The sequence below is a fragment of the Pocillopora damicornis genome, chromosome 2 (genome assembly GCF_964200805.1).
Source record: "Pocillopora damicornis chromosome 2, jaPocDami1.2, whole genome shotgun sequence".
Lineage (NCBI taxonomy): Eukaryota > Metazoa > Cnidaria > Anthozoa > Scleractinia > Pocilloporidae > Pocillopora > Pocillopora damicornis.
The window spans coordinates 1,169,087-1,187,621 of NC_142671.1; the positions used below are offsets into that span (position 1 = coordinate 1,169,087).

Below are 18,535 nucleotides of genomic sequence, written 5' to 3' on the forward strand. Positions count from 1 at the left end.
ATGGTATGAGTATGACAACGCGAGGAGGTTATTATGTTATCAAGTTAGTAATGTGAACACACAGACATAACAAGAAAATAGCGACATGAACATCGGTATGAACAGTTCACACTAGCTGCACAAAGGAAAAATACACAAGAACGTAGTTATTTTATCATATAGAGGCGTGAACAAGTAGACTACGTCAGATATTGGAAACGTAACTAAACAGATAATGACATAAAGAAAAAAGTGATCTGTTCGGTTTTTCGTTTTTTCGCTTTTTTTGTGTCGCAAGTGTGAAGAAAACTTAACTAGTCATACCTAGATATAATTGGCAAAAAGATTCTATGTCGTGCGAATCAATCTCTGATCGTTTCGCTGATTTATTTTATCTTAAAAAGCTTCAAAACCTTCCTACTTTTCTCTAAAGCAAACGTAATCATTCTGAATCGAGTGAGGAGGAGATCAGCTCAAAAAAGCCCAGAATGAGTGTTATCGGTTTATCAACGAACGAATTGGACACCAATAGGTCGTAAACCATTTTAATCTTAACATCTAAATCATGTGGGGATACGCCTGGTTCAGACTGACACACTTCGTGGTCAAATACTGACCGATTCCCAGCTGGGGCTTGAGCCATGGCACCAGCAGTTAGCCTACTGAAACACTATTTGTTTATTACTTCCATAGGATCATTGTGACAAAATCATTTTACCTATCATATGTTGTATAGCTTCCCACGTACACTTGACTAAATCTTGATAGACATGTATGGCCAGGTCGCTCAGCACCTGCCGGTACTCTGTCAGGTCAAAGTTTTTCAGACAGTGTTCATTTTGTTCTGGAGTGTTGTGCACTTGAAACGCCTGAAAATACAGACAGGCGTACACATTTTAAGGATTGAATTCAACTAGTTCATTGGCTGATGACAGTTTTGGAACAGAAGTGCCTACTTCTAACGCGGATCACTACTAAAAAAAAAAAGCTTTCGAAACACTTGCAACGAACCATAATCGAACTCAGAACAACTTGGAAGTCAGAATCTAGGGGCTAACTGGAGATTTAACCGTTTGGGGTGCTTCATTCATTTCTAATGCATGAGCTAGGATTTTTCCATTTAAGTTCCGTAATTAAAGAAAACGAGTTTCCTGCTCAAGGTTCAGACAAAAAAGATAATTAAAAGTCACAGAGAAGTAACCAATGTTGACGAACGTTATAATGGTTTTGTACGTTGCAGCCCTAACATTAAACAAACGCAAACAAAAGGTGACGAAACTATTATGCAAAATAAACCAGAATTCATAAATGGATAAATACAGAAATAAAGAAATGATTAAATAACAGAAAAAAAATAAACATTTGTGATCTTAAGTGTTACAAGAACAACAAGCAATTAAAGAACATTAAAAATGAATCAAGTTGGCAGAGAAGAAAGATGAGCAAAAGACATTCAAAGAAAATTGTTTTACAAAATGTGACAACCAAATTCGCCTTGGGTGTAAAGAAGGAAAAAGAAACCAGATGGTGCAGATACAAGCGTGCATTCAGCGAGAAAAACAAACCACGAAGTGCACAATAAGAAAGGTTAGTGGCAAACTAACATCTTTGATGTAATCCTTCATATTACTCCACTGTTTTAACAGAGATGCGGACAGTCCGTCTTCATCGGGTCGTCTTACAAACCACTGAAGAATTTTCAGTGAGCAAAGCGAGAATGAATGAGAATAGTCAGAAGTAAGACACTGAAAGTCACATCACAAAGTTACACCACTGTGACCTCAAAAGAAAATGTTAATGAGCTACAAAGACGCCATTGTGGCTGCAAACTCCACTCGCTTAAATGTGAGAAGAGACGAACTCTGCAAGAAAGTTTGGGACGGTATCTGTGTGCCTGGGTCACGGCTGTACCACCTTATTCCACCAAAGCGCGCCGATTGCCACGTTTATGAGTTGCGCAACAAAAACCATGTATCACTCTTTAAATGCCGGACCGAAAGATTTAAAAAATCTTTCTTTCCAACAATGGCGTCTAACGCCCAGTCCTTGTAGTCAAGCAAACCTAAGCGTTTTTTCATTGGTATATAACTACTGACTCTTGTAATCCCCAGTCCCTTCAGACTCTTAATTTTGAAGTCAAATGTAAGATTTTCGTATTTTTTAAATATTTGAAGTATGCTTGTAAATTCACATGTATTTCACCACTTGGGTGCCATTTTTGAATACTTTTTAATAATAAACCTCTAATCAATGAAAAACACAAGGAAGATCGGTCAAAAGAAAAATTAATCATCAATCAATATCTTGAGAAGAAAAGGGCAAAGATAAAAATAAAATGCAATGAAACTTTTCGTCTTTTTTTTTTCACACATGTCTATTACGGCTCGAATTCTTGTAAATCAAAGGCTGGCGCTACTTCAAACTTTATTTCCGCCTCGGTTTCAAAGCGAGGTCTGGCGCAAACTTTTAGTGCAAAACCATTCATATTATTTTCCTTTTAATACAAGATGAAATTCTTCTAAAACGAAACATATTTTGGATGGAAATCGGCTTTTTTACCATTAATGACATTACATGCAAAAATACAACGGTGTTAGTTTGGTAGTTATAGCTTAATTATCATAAAACATCGCCAAAAACAACAACAACTGTGGCAACAAATGATACAAAACTTCTGAATGGTGGAGATTGAGTGTATTTAAACAAAAATAAAGCCCTCTTTACTAAAACTGTACGAAAAAAAAATCAAACAAACTAAAAAAAATTAAAGATACAAGAAGTGTGAGTAGTTAGGCCTTTGGATATCATGTTAAAAGTGAACTTCAGTGCTGTAGGCTCGGTTTTTGGCCTTACTCTCGAGTAGGGTCGGGAAGGGGGCGTGGGCTCCATATGCGAACAGCGGTCGGTGATTGAGTCTATTGACACTATGGATAAACTTACTTTATCTCCACTGTACTGCTTCATGTCATGAAGAAGGCGCGACGTATTTGCCAGCCAAAATGCCAAGATATCAAGATCATTGGGGTTTTTCTGTTGATCAAAAGGAAGCCAGTTTTTTTTCAACGTAAGGATCACGGATCTATATCAAGCTAAACCCGAGTACAGTAGATACATAATTTTTTTCCCTCTCTCATGTAAATCGTCTAAGAATGTCGCTTTTTTAGAAAGTGGCTAAATTGAACTCACAGTTCTTCTATTGAAGGACAATGCACATGTAAAGTAATTTCTGGCGAATCTTAAAAAAAATAGTAAAAAAGATAGGAGATAAAAAACAGCTCTTTCTGGAACATTTTCCTTTGAAGGCATGAGTTGTAGGGTAAATCATAACAAATAAGGTTACAACAATTGAATGCAAGTGACCAAGAAGTGATTGGTTTCAGTCTTCCATCCAGTTGGTTGAGCATGTACATTGTTGCGCAAGTTTCAACATCAAAAACAACGCTTAATGAAGTAATAAGAGGATTTTTTTCAATAGTTAATTAAATAAGAATTATCTGATACACTGTTTACCTTGACTACTTTTCGAATGCTGTTTATACTGTTAGTCAGCAGACTCTGCATACGCCGGTCATCATTTACGTGATCACAATGCCGAATGCACATGAACAGAATGTGCGCGGGGAGTCCTGGGATAGCCTCTGCCATGGATTTGGGGTTCATATCAGTGATGAGGAATTTGATAACTTTTTCTTCGTCCTCGCCTGAAAATTCAATCATTCCACGGATTTTGTGCTGTCTTAATTGCGGTGGAGCAGGAAGAAGATCCTACCAAAGTGAACATAAAAATCAAAGCATTATTTACTGCCTACAGAAGTGACTACGACAATTCGACCGTTGTTCAACAGTAATTACGTGACATCCAACAACATCGTTACTAACCATTGCATTGTCTCATACGTTTGCTAGCAGACTGTACTTGGTTATCATGCCACTTACTCTTTGCAAAACTTTGCATCAAACGTCGGTTTAGAGCAGTTTCCTTGCACACGTTAAGATCTTTGGGTCAGCCGGACACACGAGAAAATACGATTTTTCGCACGGGTTAAGGTGAACAATTTCACCAAAACTGCCAACCGTGATCGATAACAAATACTACACCACATTGATTACTAACTTCAGTTAAAGTAGATCAACCAGAAACCAGCAAAGCAATTAGTAAACAGAATAACTACCCCTTCCATGTGTGCATGCGAGGATTTCCTAAGCAGTCCGGCATGCCTCATAACCTGGAGGAAACAATTGATTGAATGCTAAGTGAAAGTTTAGGACTAGAAACCGGTAAACCAAAAGAGTCACAAGTATTATGCACAATGTATTCTTTAATACACCTTTATCACGCAGCGCCATCTTGGGTTGTGTGACACACCAAATCGAGGCTGGACGGGCATAAGGCTTAGATTTTGTGTTTCATTACAGTGTTTTGAGTGAAGATTACAAGCATGCATGGACCACGATCATTGATGCTTTAATTTCTGTAGTAACGACAAACGAAATAAAAGTGGTGAGAATTTATCTTTCTTCAATTTTTCTTCGAATGATTTATTGAAATCGAAATGGATTGCCGCTACAAGGCAGGATGAAGGGATTTCAAGGTAAGAGTCGCGTCGTGACCGGTGAGCTGTTAGATGCACGTGTTATTAGCGATCGCCTTTTCCTTTCGATTGAAGACTCGGCCAGTAGGTTTTTATGACTATTGAAACGGATTGAATTGAAAAAGAACTGACGTCGCTTATCTTCTGCTTGCTGGTCCGCAAAATGTTTTTACTCTTGCAATTTGTTTTGTCGGCGGTCTTTACCCTCCTTGGTTCATGCAAACTGCGATGTTTTAACGTGTAGGCCCAGTTATAATCTTATACATATCCTCTGGCTTGAAGTGAGCCGAGCACTCCAGAGTAGAGCCTTTCTTTACCTGACAAATTCGTTTAAAACCGCAAATTATAACGCGAATAAACGAGGCAGGAGAATCTCATTATTACATATTACCAACTTCGAGTTAATAAAAACAAACAAAACATAACCATGTACGTTTCACAGTTTGTGCCAAAAGTAAAATAAAAAAACATAATGTAAAAAGAATATTCAATTAAGTAATTGAATCCAGTGTTATGGATATGAAATAAATAAATATTTTATAGATAAAAAACTGCTGGGCAACCTTGGAACCTTGGGCAACATACTTGCAAGCCCTGCTGTAAGGGCAATTATTTTGGTCTTCCCAATAAGCTACTAATAATATTTCCCCAGGCCGAAGAAAACTATGAAAAATTCATTCAGGAGATTTTTCTGATCTTACCAACTTTTCAGCTTTTGGCTCTTGACCAGATAAGAAACTTTGAGCTCTCCGTTTCTGCTCCACTTCACCTATAAAATAAACAGTTACCAACCAATTTAGTAGAACTGACAAAGACATCTTTGCAATAAAACTGGTGTTAATCTGACCTCTCCACGACTGTGCTCTTCCTCGGAATGGAGTCAGTGCTGTTGTTCCACCTTTCTTGTACTCTTCCAGCTCTGCCTTCAGTTTTTCAACTTGTTCACGGAGTTCCTGAATAGTAAAAAGGGCTTTTATAAGAGCTCTGCGCTATTTTTGGTAAAACTACGACAAAACCAACCAAATATTCCAGTTAGAGCAACAGGCTAAAAAAAAACTTTTTTTTTTCTACTTACCACGTTCTCTGTTACCAGACGACCAACTTCTTGATTGAAATTCCCATCCATAGATGTCAAGGACGCACCACGCCCCTAAAACAGGATATAAATATTTTGGCCAGCCTAAATCATACTCAAATTAAAAATAAAGTAGGAGTATTATCTACACATAAAATCGGAACTGTCAAAAGATGGTAGAACCATTTTCTCACGGGCGCGAGACAAAGCAAAGAAAAGGAGATCGGCGACAGTGCTACAAAAGTGTCGTTCAAGAGTTGACTTCATGACCAATTGAGGTGCTGATTCCCAAAACTTCAAACCTTTAGTTCCTCTGCTGGCCGAAGTTTTTACATGACAATCTCTGGCTGGGCAGTGCAACTAAAATTGAACATATTTACTAAGTAAACATTCGAGAGAAAAATTCCTGCTGCTCATTTCAAAGAGTTAAAAAGTTCTTTTGAGAGAGTTCGAACATACCCTTTGTAACTGTGTCTTTTCCTTCCAAAGCTTGTTATTAGCTACCCTCAATTCCTTTTCCTTCTGAATCAAGTCTTGCAGTTCACTCTGCAGAACGTTGTTTGCTATCTTCAAACTCCCCGCCTGCAGTACGTAGGCGCTTTCATCAGGATTAGTTCGTAACTGTTCCTCTGCATTATGCATGTCCTTAGCGACAGAAGCCATTCTTACAAGTTCTTCTCTCAGTCGGTTCTTCTCATTCTCTACCTGGTCGCGTTCGGCTGACATCTCATCCATTCTCTCCTTTATCATGTCCCATTCCTTCCTTCTATCGATATTTCTTTGACTTAAGAGTTTTCTTAGAAGTTCAAGTTCAGAATTTATCTTTTTGTTTTGCTGCTCGAGGCTACTTTTCTCTTGTTCCAGTTGTTCTCTCTCATGTAGTACTTGCTGAAACTTTTCAGATTCGATAACCTGATTTTCACTTGGCGGTTTCTGTTCCGATGTAGTTTCTACCGCAATACGGGGTATATCTCCATTCGCTTGAATCTGTTCAGATTCCATTAATTTGTCCTCTAGTTCGCATATACTTTTTTCAAGTCCTTGAACGAGCTTGTTCTTTTTAATTCCAGCTTCCACGTTTTCATCTTGTTGCTGTTCCCTCTCCTCGGCATCCTCTGGAGAATTTTCTGTTATTGAAATAAATCAGAATTATGCCCAGCGCAAAGGTTGGAATCATCTTCAATGTAACACTTAACACAATTTGCTTAGTGAAAAATTCACCTGTCGATTAATGAGCGGCGTACAGGCTAAAAACATTGAAAGTGACAAAAAGCCATGGAAATCAACATCTACGTCGCCATCTTGACCTACAGACTAGATGAAGTTCCTTCATCTCAAACACAAAATGTGGCTAAAAGTTTGGTTTTCAGGAAAAGAAAAAACGCACCATCTCACATGTATTTACATGACATATGTAAGAACTTTCAAACACGCAGAAGAAAAGCGCCGAGCAAGTTCACGTACCTGAAAGTACCTTGTCCAAAGCTCAAACGTGGACCACAAACGGCAAACGTGACCGCTATAGTCTGGTCACGTGGCTCCTGGCGGTTTGCGGTCACACACATTCACAAACAAACATGGATCTAAAACTCTCTAATTTGTTGCGAGGAGACAGATTTCCTTATAATATACGCTGAACATTTCAAAGTTAAGTTAAATTATTATCCAAATTCAAACCTCTTCTAGCTCCTCCTTTTCTGTTTTGGTGCGTTCCTCGGTGCCATCTTTCTCCACAAGGGTCATGTTCACTGAGTTCCTCTCGCAGCTCCTGGATGACAAGTTCCAACTCCAGCATTTTGGATTGTGTCGATTCAAACTGTCCTTTCCACTGCTTGGCGTGTTCCAGTTCTTTCCGTGTAGCTTCAAGTTCTCGCCCGGCAACTATTGCTCGTTCTTTTTCTTTAACCTGTAAAAAGGAACAAACGGTAAAGTATATCAAATCATAGTACTGAATAATTGAATCAAATATATGAAATTCTTCTAAGTTCCATGGTGAGAGATTCCATGAGATTTCAAAGCAAATCGGAAATGAAGAAAAAACAACGTGCCACTTAAATGGTCTAGTGTACATGTAAGGAAATTACACTTTACAGAGATGAAAGTGGCGAGCTTGCATAACTTGAATTTCGGGCAATAGGTTTGTTATAAAAGCGGGCAATACAGCATTCAGATGACCAGCCTGCGGTTTAGAAGATATCATCTAGGTTCACTGAAGCCCTGCTTGCTGTTGATACAGATGCAACCCTTGCGCTGCGTACAGAGTATTTAGTTACATCAATACCAGCTAAAGTTATAGTGGATCGTACCCACCTTGTCACAGTGTCCCTACTTACTAGCTAATGGGGTTGAACATAAATTATTAACAACTGCAATTGGTTGATTACATTTAACCAATTGCATTGGTTCGGACGAGACATTCCTTAAGAGTAGTGACAAGACATACAAAGGATTGTTTGTACGGTTCAAGGACAACCTGAGGGTTAGGTATCCTTGGCTTAATTTGTTTGAGATACTTTGAAATGACAAATGAGTGTTTTTCACCACTCACAAACATGTGATTTATGTCTAATAAATAAATAGTCTAGCCTCGCTGGCTGGATACTAATAACAACAGCATAACAAGTTTTAATGTGAGTTGTTTAAGTGTTAATGATTCAACAGGATGAAGAGTAGTCAGTCAGGTAAGTTCACACCACTTAGACATCCCCAACCTCTGTGTACTTGGGCTTGGGTGGCCTTAACTGAAAAACACCTTTTACCAGACGACAAACCAGCGGGTCATGTTCAACCATATAGCCATCATCCAGAGAGACATAAGAAGAAAGTGCCCCTCTAGCAGAGTTAATAGCACTGTAGCTGAGCCCTTGGTTATAAAGTTCTGAAAGAAAATCTAAAACTTCTCTAATAGGTGGTTGAAGATTATCGACTTTCTTTTGGAGACAAAATGCTGTCCAGTTTTTTGTGTACACCGAGTAATGTTTTGTGGTACCACCTCGCCGATATGCCATAAGCAATCCAACAGCTGACTTCGATACTCCTCATAGTATTTCCTGACAACAGACATGCCATCAGTCTCATTTGGTTACATAGAGAGTTACTATAGAGGATGCATCGCAGCTGTTGTTTGCTCTCGTCATACAACGCCTTCTATTTCCCGTTTGAGAGAGAACACATTGCGTGACGAGACCAAATGACGGTTGCGAATGAGACTACGCTCACTGCCGTTCCTCCAACACAGATAAAACCAAATTTATTCGTCTACATTTAGTTATCTCAAATTTTGCACGAAAAGAAAGCTGAAACTCTGTTGTACCTCTCATAGACCCTAACCAAAGATATATTGCGATCTCGAATAAGTGAAGATACATTGAACAAGAGAAAAGGATAATATTTCAAAGAGGGCTCCTTGATTGGTTGTTGCCTATCTGGACTTTGCCCTCTGTGTGTGAAATACGTGATTAAATGCAGGTTTTTTATAAGGAATGAACACGCAATTGGGTTAAGTCCAAGGTAACTTAAAGCGACTTTAACTCATAAACAAAGTTAAACTTGGAAGAATTGTGTAAAATTCAATGTCAGTAGCATTTGGTTCCATGTGGAAATTTTTCAGTGGGGTTGGACAATGCGGTTAGAATATGTGATAAACAGCCGTTAGTTGCTTTCAAGGAAATGACACATGATAGAACGACGTCTTATGTAGCAAAAATTGCTAACTGTTCGTGTAGTGCAATGATTGTGCATGTTCTGATTGGGCTTTGGACGTTATTTTCATGGTACGTGGTAAAATGTAAGTTGTTTGGCGTGTGCGTTGCGAGTAAAGGAGCGGAAAAACACGTTTCAACGTAAAAATTATACAACAAAATTAAATGCAGACTTTCATATCCCGATAAATTTCGACCTTAACCGACGAGGCTCTCGCGAAGGCCACAAACCATTACACTTAACAAATGAGCCCAAAATTTCTGGTTCATGTCATTCTTTGTGCACAGCCCCCTGATCCATGACATCATTTGCAAGAAAAAAATACCCAAACGTTAAGATTGATGCAAGATATTCAAATGCTGTTTTATGACTGGTGCGAGATACATACCCTAATGTGGCAATCTGATTGGTGCGAGATACATACCCTAAAGCGGCGATCTAATTGGTGCGAGCAACATACCACTCTCTACACTAACATAGAGTTATTTATTTTTATAAAAAAAAACCTCAAAAAGGGGTCCACGCTGGACAGAAGGCAGACTGGATACCAAAAGCCCGATGACTCGTGCAACTTCTCTAATGGAAATTAAACTTTCCTTCAATAGTTGCTAGCAGGCCAAAATTATTCTTTCTGTTCTAAGAAATATTTTCATGTTGACAGAGTCTAAGATGAAGCCAAGAAATAACAGTTTCATGACATATTAGCACCACTGACTTTCCACGATTAATAAGGAATCCTAGAGACTCAAATAGTTTCAGAGCAGTAGGAATGTTATTTTTGCATTCTATCTCTGAGTCTCCCTGTTAATGAATCGTCAATATGTCCAACATTCAAAGAGACATAGCTACGCAAAGTGCAATACACTGGTTTCAATAATTTGGTTAAATATCTTGGCGCCGAAGCTAGACCATTAGGTGGACATGTGTATTGAAACAACCAACTTCTCCAGAAAAATTGTACATATTTTCTGACTCAACAGCCACAGGAACAGTGTAGTAGGTATCTGTTAGGTCTATGGAAGCCATAAAACAGTTTTTCTTCATTAACTGTATAGCACATGCTAAGCTCTCCATTTTAAAATGCTGGTACTCGATGGGTGCATTAAGGAGAACTGAAGTCCAAATTCATGTGATTTTTTTTTACTGTGTATCGTGTATTTATGTATGATTGAACAAATTTCCTTCATTTTTTTTCCTCGAACGATAGTTTTCATCCAGAAAACGAAGGGTTTTTGGTGATAATTGGCTCGATATTTGACCGTGGTACGTCGGCTCAGAACACGAATGTCAGCGGTTCTTTTTATAGCGTGTGACGTAGGTTATGGGGATGAAGGTAAACGCGGCAAAAAAAAGGGGAGAGTTGAATTTAGGACTGCGGTTTGCTCTTGGGAAAGAATGGGTGGTTTTCCAGGGGCAAAGATTGTGCGAGGTGAAGCAAAAAATTATTTAAGCGCCTCTCCTATTAGAAAATTGGTCTTCTATCCAGGGATTGCATAAGAAAAAAATATTTAGGCTTTCGTAACACGATGTCGCTGAAACGTAGTTACATGTCCAGATCATTTGCGACACATCTCTTATACTTGGCCTGACCTCGATGTTTTCGAAGAAGGGTCTCCACATTAATTTTTCTAACAGACTGGTAATTTAAGATATTTCATCTTCCATTCTCTTTCCAAGTTTTGTTAGATTACATTCGTCTGCAACGCGTTTGTAGTCCGGATTTGCAATGACATGTACTATAACGCACGCTGCTAACGATGTCGTAAGAAGTCCAAAAGGAAATAAAATTTTGAAATTCGTGTTGAACTTTGGTTTATAAGTTCTCTATAATGAGTTAAATTCTTGGCTTACGCAAGAAAGGATATACCAATGCAGAAGCCTGAGTTGTTTGAGTTTATTCTTCTCTCTGTTCTTGACGATTGATTAGCCCTCGCTGCTACATTTATTTTGATTACTTTCGAGCTAAAAAATGATATATTGCGCGGCGTTCGATTGTAACAGTGACTCAAGGTATACAACTAGTATATCCTACCACTGCTTTCCGAGGGATGAAGCTCTACGACCTAAGTGTCTGGCAAAGATCTCACGAGCGTATCTCATCGTTTCGTAAAACTCCAGGCTGTGCTCAGCACATTTCACAACTGACTGCTTCGAACGAGACTTGAAAGCAGAAATTCTTGGTTTGAAACCCAGATCTACGCTTAAATATGGTGCAGTATCCACGATTTTTTGGCATCGTAGACCATCGAAAAGACTTCGACTATCATCGACTATCAAACGTTCAGAAGAGAAAGCCAGAAAAGGGGAAACTGAATTGTGAATTACTGTCTTACAGCTGGCTTGGGTTGTTGCAAACTCCTAAGGCTGCTCATCATTGATGCATGATTGATAGAAAAATTGAAAGGTGAATGCTGTTTGTGGTCAATAACAATTTATATCTTAAAGGGGTATCACCCGATTAGATTCCATTGAGAAACATAAGGTTTTCACAGAAAAGTATTTCTTCTCATTAAGCAAAACAAATTCCTTCTAGTTTCATGTCTTTGACCAGTAAGTAAACAAAATTGTTTCAGAATAAAAAATTATTATTCTTAATTCTTGTAACGTTTTACCAGTCCCTTGTTACCCAACAGGTAAACAAAATTAGGACAAGTAGACTTAATATAAATTGTGGATATCATCTTATGAACTTTTTGAACCTTCTTTACTTCTGTGTGAATAAAACTTAATACACCTGGAAATTCTAAGTTAAAACCTTTTGAATTAATCCACTGCAGGCTTTCAACAAAAGGAGGGCTGAGTCAGGTGTTATATTATCCAAGAAATTCCCATTGTATTATTGCCATAACCATATGGTAGCATAGTTTATCCCCACACCTACATTTTTCATTCTCTCAAAGTAGCACTAACCCATACCATAACAGAGTTAATATTTTTTCAGTTATAGTATATAGCCTCTCTAACTGCACAACCTAGTTGTGGAATCGAAGAGTATGCAGCTTCAGCTTTGGAATAGTCTCTTTCTTTTGATGTAGTAAATTAAGGAGTAAGTACATCAAACTCAGTCAGCACATTCTATCCATCCCCAGATGATTTAGAGCCAACCAGCATGTTGGTTGAGTCACATGCAGTGCAAGTGAATTTGCCGAATAAGGGTGTGGATTTTGGAATTCAAGTCAATCTTCGTGGTCTCTATTTGATGATGAAATCTACTGATACCTAAGTCGAGGTTGATGTTTTAGAGCAGCACTCAGACTGAATAAGTATTCCTTCCTGAAATTGTAGATAACAAGGAAGAAGCAACTGAAGCTGTAGCCTCCCCAGAAGTCTCTCCAAGAAAAGATGGTATTTACCTTCCCACAAAACAGGAAGATTCAGATGATTCGAACATGTCAGGATCAGACAACGTCAGGATGAGACAACGAACACCAAGGGGAAATAAAAGGCGAAAAGCCACAGGATGATACTAAGTATATTATATTTAAACAAGAGCTATTTAAATTCTTTAAGTATTGTCCTGAGTGTGGTGCAGTTGTGATTAAGAGGAACCAATCCACACAAGGAAGCCAACTGTATGTCACCTTAGAATGCATTAATCATAGGTACTCCTGGCAAAGCCAGCTAATGCTTGAGGGGATGGCAGCTGGAAATTTATTGCTGTCATCATCTATTTTGGTCAGTGGCTCTACCTTTACAAAGGTAGCAACTTTGGCAAATAACCTTAATTTGAAATTTTTCTGTAAGAAAACATTTTATAATGTTCAACACAGGTACTTATAACCCGTAATCAATGAGTTCTGGCTTAAAGAACAAAATTCTACTTTTTCTGAGCTAGTGGGGCGAGATTTGTACGGGACATATGCCATGATTGATCAGAAAAACTGATAAAATCGTTGGCTTCAAGGTTGTTCAGGTCAGTAACTCTTTCAGCCCCACGATCTCATTAGTTTTTCTCCTTACTGCTCGCCATTTTAGTTTGGAGAATTCAGTATTGGATCAGCTAATAATCCTATAATTGATATTTTTCTTTATACTCATCACTTGCTTGCTCAATATTGTGAGGAGAAATTCTGCCTTGGTCACTCATGAGAGTAAAAAGGGTTATCAAGATCCTCACCTCACTGTCAAATTTTTCCATGACTTTATCGAGCTTGATGCTTACCACCCTGTGATGGCAAAAAACAAGTCCTTCTTACTACGTAAGGTATCACTAAATCACTTATTCAGTTTCCTACATATTGTGCTGACTTAACTTTTTCAATATTAGTGAAATATCAAAATATTCATGAATCAATCAAAGAAAAAAATCTGACAAGTCATCAACTCATTGGAGACCTTGCACAATAGAATTAAAATTATTGACAATCTCCATTTGACATTCAACCACTTTTGCTAACGAAGCATGGCATGCAAATGCTGGAATATGTGTTCCCTTACTGTCGTTAAATTTGTGGACTTGTATGTAGAAGATCATGATCATCTTCAACATCCTTGGATCCCCAAGGGTGTATAAAGAAGATGTAAACATTTTCTTGATCCTGAGGTAACCCTAAGTGGTTCTCGTTAGTTAGTTAGTCAGCTAGTTGGTTAGGTGTTCTGACCTGTAATTATGATCCAGCTCATCCTTAGCTTGCATTTCCAGTGAAACCTGCACTTCCAAATCTCTGATTCTGCAGTTAGCTGCTTCGAGCTGCTTAATTAAAATGTAAGAGCAGTTCATAAAAGTTGCAGCAAGCCACAATTAGAAAGTATTACTCATGAACTAACTATTATTTGCAGGCATTTATCATGGTGATGCCCCGGTCAATGTCAAGTAAGAAAAAATGCCTTGAAAGAGAATTACCTTTGAGCGACTGTCATTCCCACCACCAGAACTATTTCCATCCTGAGGAAGTAAAGAAAAATTAATTTACCTCGTCATATTAGGATGGTAAATGATACGAAAATTGAAGGCAGAGAGAGGAAGTGTCTTTTTATCATCCTCACCATTCCATCTGAACCTGATTTGCCATGGAAGTTACCCCATCTAAAAGAAATTGAAATTCAGTGAATTAGTGAGAATAAGCACTGCTTGGTACTCCTATCACTGTTCAACTGTACATTAGATTAAGCACATCAGGACATGAGACTAGTAAATCAAACAGACAAACATAATCAAGATCTGTAAGTCACTTGCCCACATAAATTGGACACGAATTTTTTCTACATTCTGTAAATACAGACTATACAGACTTCACTTACTTAGCACTCTCTGAATAACTGAATCCTATGAAAGGAAGATGATTCCCTACAAAAGCCTGCCAAATAATTTCACACACGACAAAATTGAGTATACTAAAAAGGCCTTTCACTCCTTTCACTTGATCTATCCCTGTATCTATACTTAGATGAGAAAAATATCCCTGTTCTGTCTTGATTCTAATGATACACTTGGCCGAAAAAGTACTGTTTCAATTATCATACCTCAATTTCAAAAGTTATACCCAATTATATCTGAGTGGAGTTGCCCTGAACGAGCTAAGTAATATTGTTAAATGATAAAATTACAATTATAGTTAATCTATAATATCGTAAGGGTTTTCTGTATTGGTGTTAGAAAGAAAAGGAATGGAAATATTATATAATTCTAAGTCATTTAATGTAAATTATAAAAAGGGCAGGTTGATTACTTCGTACGCCTTCTTGGTGGTCTTATCTTAAAGGTTGAGTTTAATCACGTTCTTCTTGTGAGTTTGGCCACGTTCACCTAATGAGTTTAATCACGTTTTCTTCGTTGTGATCGTGAAGTTGACATGGAACTCATGATGGGCCGTGTTCTTAAATAAGTTAATTTGTTAGTCCAGGAAGAGTAAATCTCCCTGGTAATAGGTCGCGTTCGACACCTTCGTGTTCCCAGAGGTAATTTAAGGGTAAACAGGTGATGTCCCTCATGTTTTTCGCAACAAGAAGCAATTTGGGGGCGGTGAGCGCCTTCCTTCTTTAACTCTTGTGACCAAGATGTTGTTATGTAACAATCTTTAAAGGTGATTTTCTCTTAAAAATACGCTTTCAGGTATAAATAATACTCTACACCAAGGTTATTTGTAGTTTTTATATTGTCGATCTCGTTTCTGTTCTGGCCGATCTCAACCGTAAAGATATGAAAATTAGGGAAGAAATTGATTTTGTAACTGCGTAGACAACCCTAAGGTGCATACTCAGTATGTGGGAACTATAATACGTAGTCAAGCGCGATTCGCTAGTTGAGATGGTACGATGACGACACAAGAAGATTGACGGCTTAGAAATGTCATCCGCAGAGGCACCTTATAAGCGGAGACTCTAGCTTTCCCTGATATATTGAAGCTAGTCCCATTGTAACAACTTGAGAAGAAAAGTAAATAAAGAAGGATCAACCAAACCACAAACGAGTGTTAGAGAAATCAATTCTAACAATATCTTGTATTAACAAGTTTTAATTTTCAATGCATAAACCCAGCTGATTTGGCTTGCTGAAAGACACCTAACTTTTAAAATTACTAGAAAAAATAAGTACACTAGCACTAATGACAGCATTGAATTAAATGGATATAGAATGGCTGCAACAGTGTCAATGCTGCATTACAGTTAAGCTGATACTGTTATTTCGCTTGACTTAATAGAAACTAAAGAGTACCTCTGGAGGTTGAAGGAACTCTTCTCCACTATTAGGATCAGAAATGTCATCAAAGTTTGAGTAATCATCATCACTAGCCAACTCTGGGACCACAGGAGGAGTAGCTGTGCAAAATAAACAATAATATGATGAGCTGAACTATACAAGCATTTTGATTGGTTCTTGCTTATGATCTATTGGAGGACAGGCGCATAGATGATGTCACTAAGAAAAACACACTATTTAAAACAAATAGATTGCATATTGATTTCGGGTAACACAGTAATAGATCACAGAATATCTTTCCAACCCATCCTTGACCTATTACTGAACAGACGCTGGGCTATGTAGAATCCATTTGTTAAATGTTTGATTACTCAAAAAGACTCACAACCACAAAATGGAACAAAATTCAATGCCGAATGGACATAGTTTTAATTGCAGTCATAAAAGAAGGTAATAATGTTCAACAGAACTGCTCTGCAGCTCAACAGATAGGCCTCAATGTACCCCTTCTATCGGTAAGTGCAACATGCACAGATGACATTAAAACTACTAGTTTTTGAGAGGTTTTCTTTTTAATAGGGTGGGGGAAGAGGGAGGCTTTTTGAAATTTGAAGTTAGAGACTAGTAACTTAAATAATGAAAAGGGAGATCATTAGATTATTTATGGCAAGAGCATTAATTGATATACTGAGTTTAAATCAGATATTCATCAAAAATTAGTCTGCAATAATTACCCTCTCTGATGGTGTCCCATTCCCACTGGTCATTAATGAAAAATTTATGGTTTTGTATTTCTGCAATTCCTTCCTGGCCAATTCTTTGTGTTCTACAAATAATTCACACATGGGTTAAGAATCATTTTTTATTGAAACAACCTTAAAATCAAACTGTCTGGCAATAAAACTCCTTTGAAGAAAACAAGGTGCGATAAAATCAGCCACATCATTTGATGTGATTTATAAAATTGTGGTTAGCTGCTGTTTGACTAAAGGAATTGTAGGTCCAAAGAAAATCTAGTTGCAGTGAATTTTGATTTTTGAGGTTGCACAGCAAGGAAAATGACATGCAGTAATACTCCATACATACTGGCATAGTTTTAATCATGTGTGGTCACATTGGTTTCCATTGCAAGAAAAACACGAAGAGCACACCTGATTCCATTGGTTGGGATGTTGGAACTGTCCCCCTTACAATGCCATCACGTTTCCTTACTAAATTTACTGGTACACATCTATACTCCTGAGTGAATAGGGGGGTAGGCCACTGTGCGAATGTGACAATAAGACCTTGGTGAGGGCCCTAACCCACACTTTTCAACCTAAGGACAAGCCCCCTAAGTGTTACAGCCACTGCATCTCCCATACCCTGTCAACCTGAGAGCTAAGAGATGTTTGTAACAAGGAATTCCTTATGTCTCAATGGAATGGATATCTTCCAGAAACTTAAGCAAACTGGTTACCTGTCAGTAAGAAAACTACAAATTAAATGCTTGGCTTCTTTTGAAATTTCAATGTCATCAGGAAACTGAAGTGAGTTCTTATGATCCATGATCTTTCCTAAAGAAATTAATAAAAATAGTTCAAGCAGACCTGTAGAAAAGAAATTACCTGGAGTTACAGATGTATCTTAATTAAACTAAGATCAATCACACACCACACAAGAAAAGAAAGGAAACTTTGTACTTCATAATTCTTTGAATGTTTATATCATTTGTGGATAAAAGGAAAAAAACCAGCAAAGTAAAGATCAGGTGTGGTTACCTTAGTTTGTTGTAAATGAACATTTTTAAGATAGTGCCATCTCCAAATAAGCTCTTCTGCTGAGTAAACACCACTCTGACTAGTCTAAAACTTTAAAAGTGTTTTCCACGCAAATATGGTAGAGATTTACATTTTCACTGTAATGGCCTCGTTGATAATTTTGATTCTTGGATGGTCCCAAGATCGTTTTCTATGTTTCTTCCATTGAGCACAGGATGGAGGTTAGAGTCAGTGACAAAAGACCTTCCAAAATCCAAGCTATATTGTGATAGGTTTCAAGGAAAGGTTCATAAATTGAGGTTCATGCTTATTTGTTACAAGTAAGGTGAGAACAAGACGAATGTTTTAATATCCCTGGTATGGGAAAACAGTTTCAGGGGCCCAGATCTATGACATTAAACCCTCATTTGCAACGTTGGAATTGCCAACAACTGCATAACAAAATTTGCATACCATGGGTTTCTACAATTGAGTCAGCATCAAACGGAGTGTCACCTAGAGTTTTTACAAAAAGAGATACAACTGTTGACATCTATTAAAGGTATTGGATTTAACAACAATTGAAAGTGTCAACAACCAATGTAAGCTGCTCATGGGATTAGCTGACAATGGAATTTGTAAAAGAGTTTTCAAAATGTGACATCTCTGCTTTGAGCACAGTCCTTGCAAAATGGATTTTGGAATTCCTAGGAATAAGAAGTGTGATTCTAACAGTAAATTTGGACTGGGAAGTCCTAAGAATTCCCAATTGTGACAACCCTGGTTCTAAAAAACCTAGAAATTTCCA

The 18,535-nt window shown here is 37.8% G+C and overlaps 1 protein-coding gene across 8 annotated transcripts in view; it reads right to left on the reverse strand.

Moving 5' to 3' along the window:
• The window catches only part of LOC113685605 (unconventional myosin-Va), a 35,071-nt gene that overhangs the window by 4,625 nt on the left and 11,911 nt on the right, over positions 1 to 18,535 (reverse strand). For 5 of the 8 annotated variants that reach the window (XM_089194995.1, XM_089194998.1, XM_089195001.1 and 2 more), the window contains 18 exons: positions 18,202 to 18,243; positions 17,448 to 17,544; positions 16,723 to 16,814; positions 16,004 to 16,107; positions 14,590 to 14,645; positions 14,335 to 14,374; positions 14,192 to 14,233; positions 13,950 to 14,038; positions 13,466 to 13,514; positions 7,324 to 7,552; positions 6,106 to 6,773; positions 5,647 to 5,721; positions 5,419 to 5,524; positions 5,273 to 5,340; positions 4,152 to 4,205; positions 3,490 to 3,744; positions 2,920 to 3,009; positions 698 to 848 (listed from right to left, as the gene is read on the reverse strand). In XM_089194995.1, coding sequence (XP_089051121.1) covers positions 698 to 848; positions 2,920 to 3,009; positions 3,490 to 3,744; positions 4,152 to 4,205; positions 5,273 to 5,340; positions 5,419 to 5,524; positions 5,647 to 5,721; positions 6,106 to 6,773; positions 7,324 to 7,552; positions 13,466 to 13,514; positions 13,950 to 14,038; positions 14,192 to 14,233; positions 14,335 to 14,374; positions 14,590 to 14,645; positions 16,004 to 16,107; positions 16,723 to 16,814; positions 17,448 to 17,544; positions 18,202 to 18,243 — 2,307 coding nt within the window. The remainder of the gene's footprint in view (positions 1 to 697; positions 849 to 2,919; positions 3,010 to 3,489; positions 3,745 to 4,151; positions 4,206 to 5,272; positions 5,341 to 5,418; positions 5,525 to 5,646; positions 5,722 to 6,105; positions 6,774 to 7,323; positions 7,553 to 13,465; positions 13,515 to 13,949; positions 14,039 to 14,191; positions 14,234 to 14,334; positions 14,375 to 14,589; positions 14,646 to 16,003; positions 16,108 to 16,722; positions 16,815 to 17,447; positions 17,545 to 18,201; positions 18,244 to 18,535) is intronic. The other 3 variants (XM_089194996.1, XM_089195000.1, XM_089194997.1) reach the window with 2 other exon arrangements.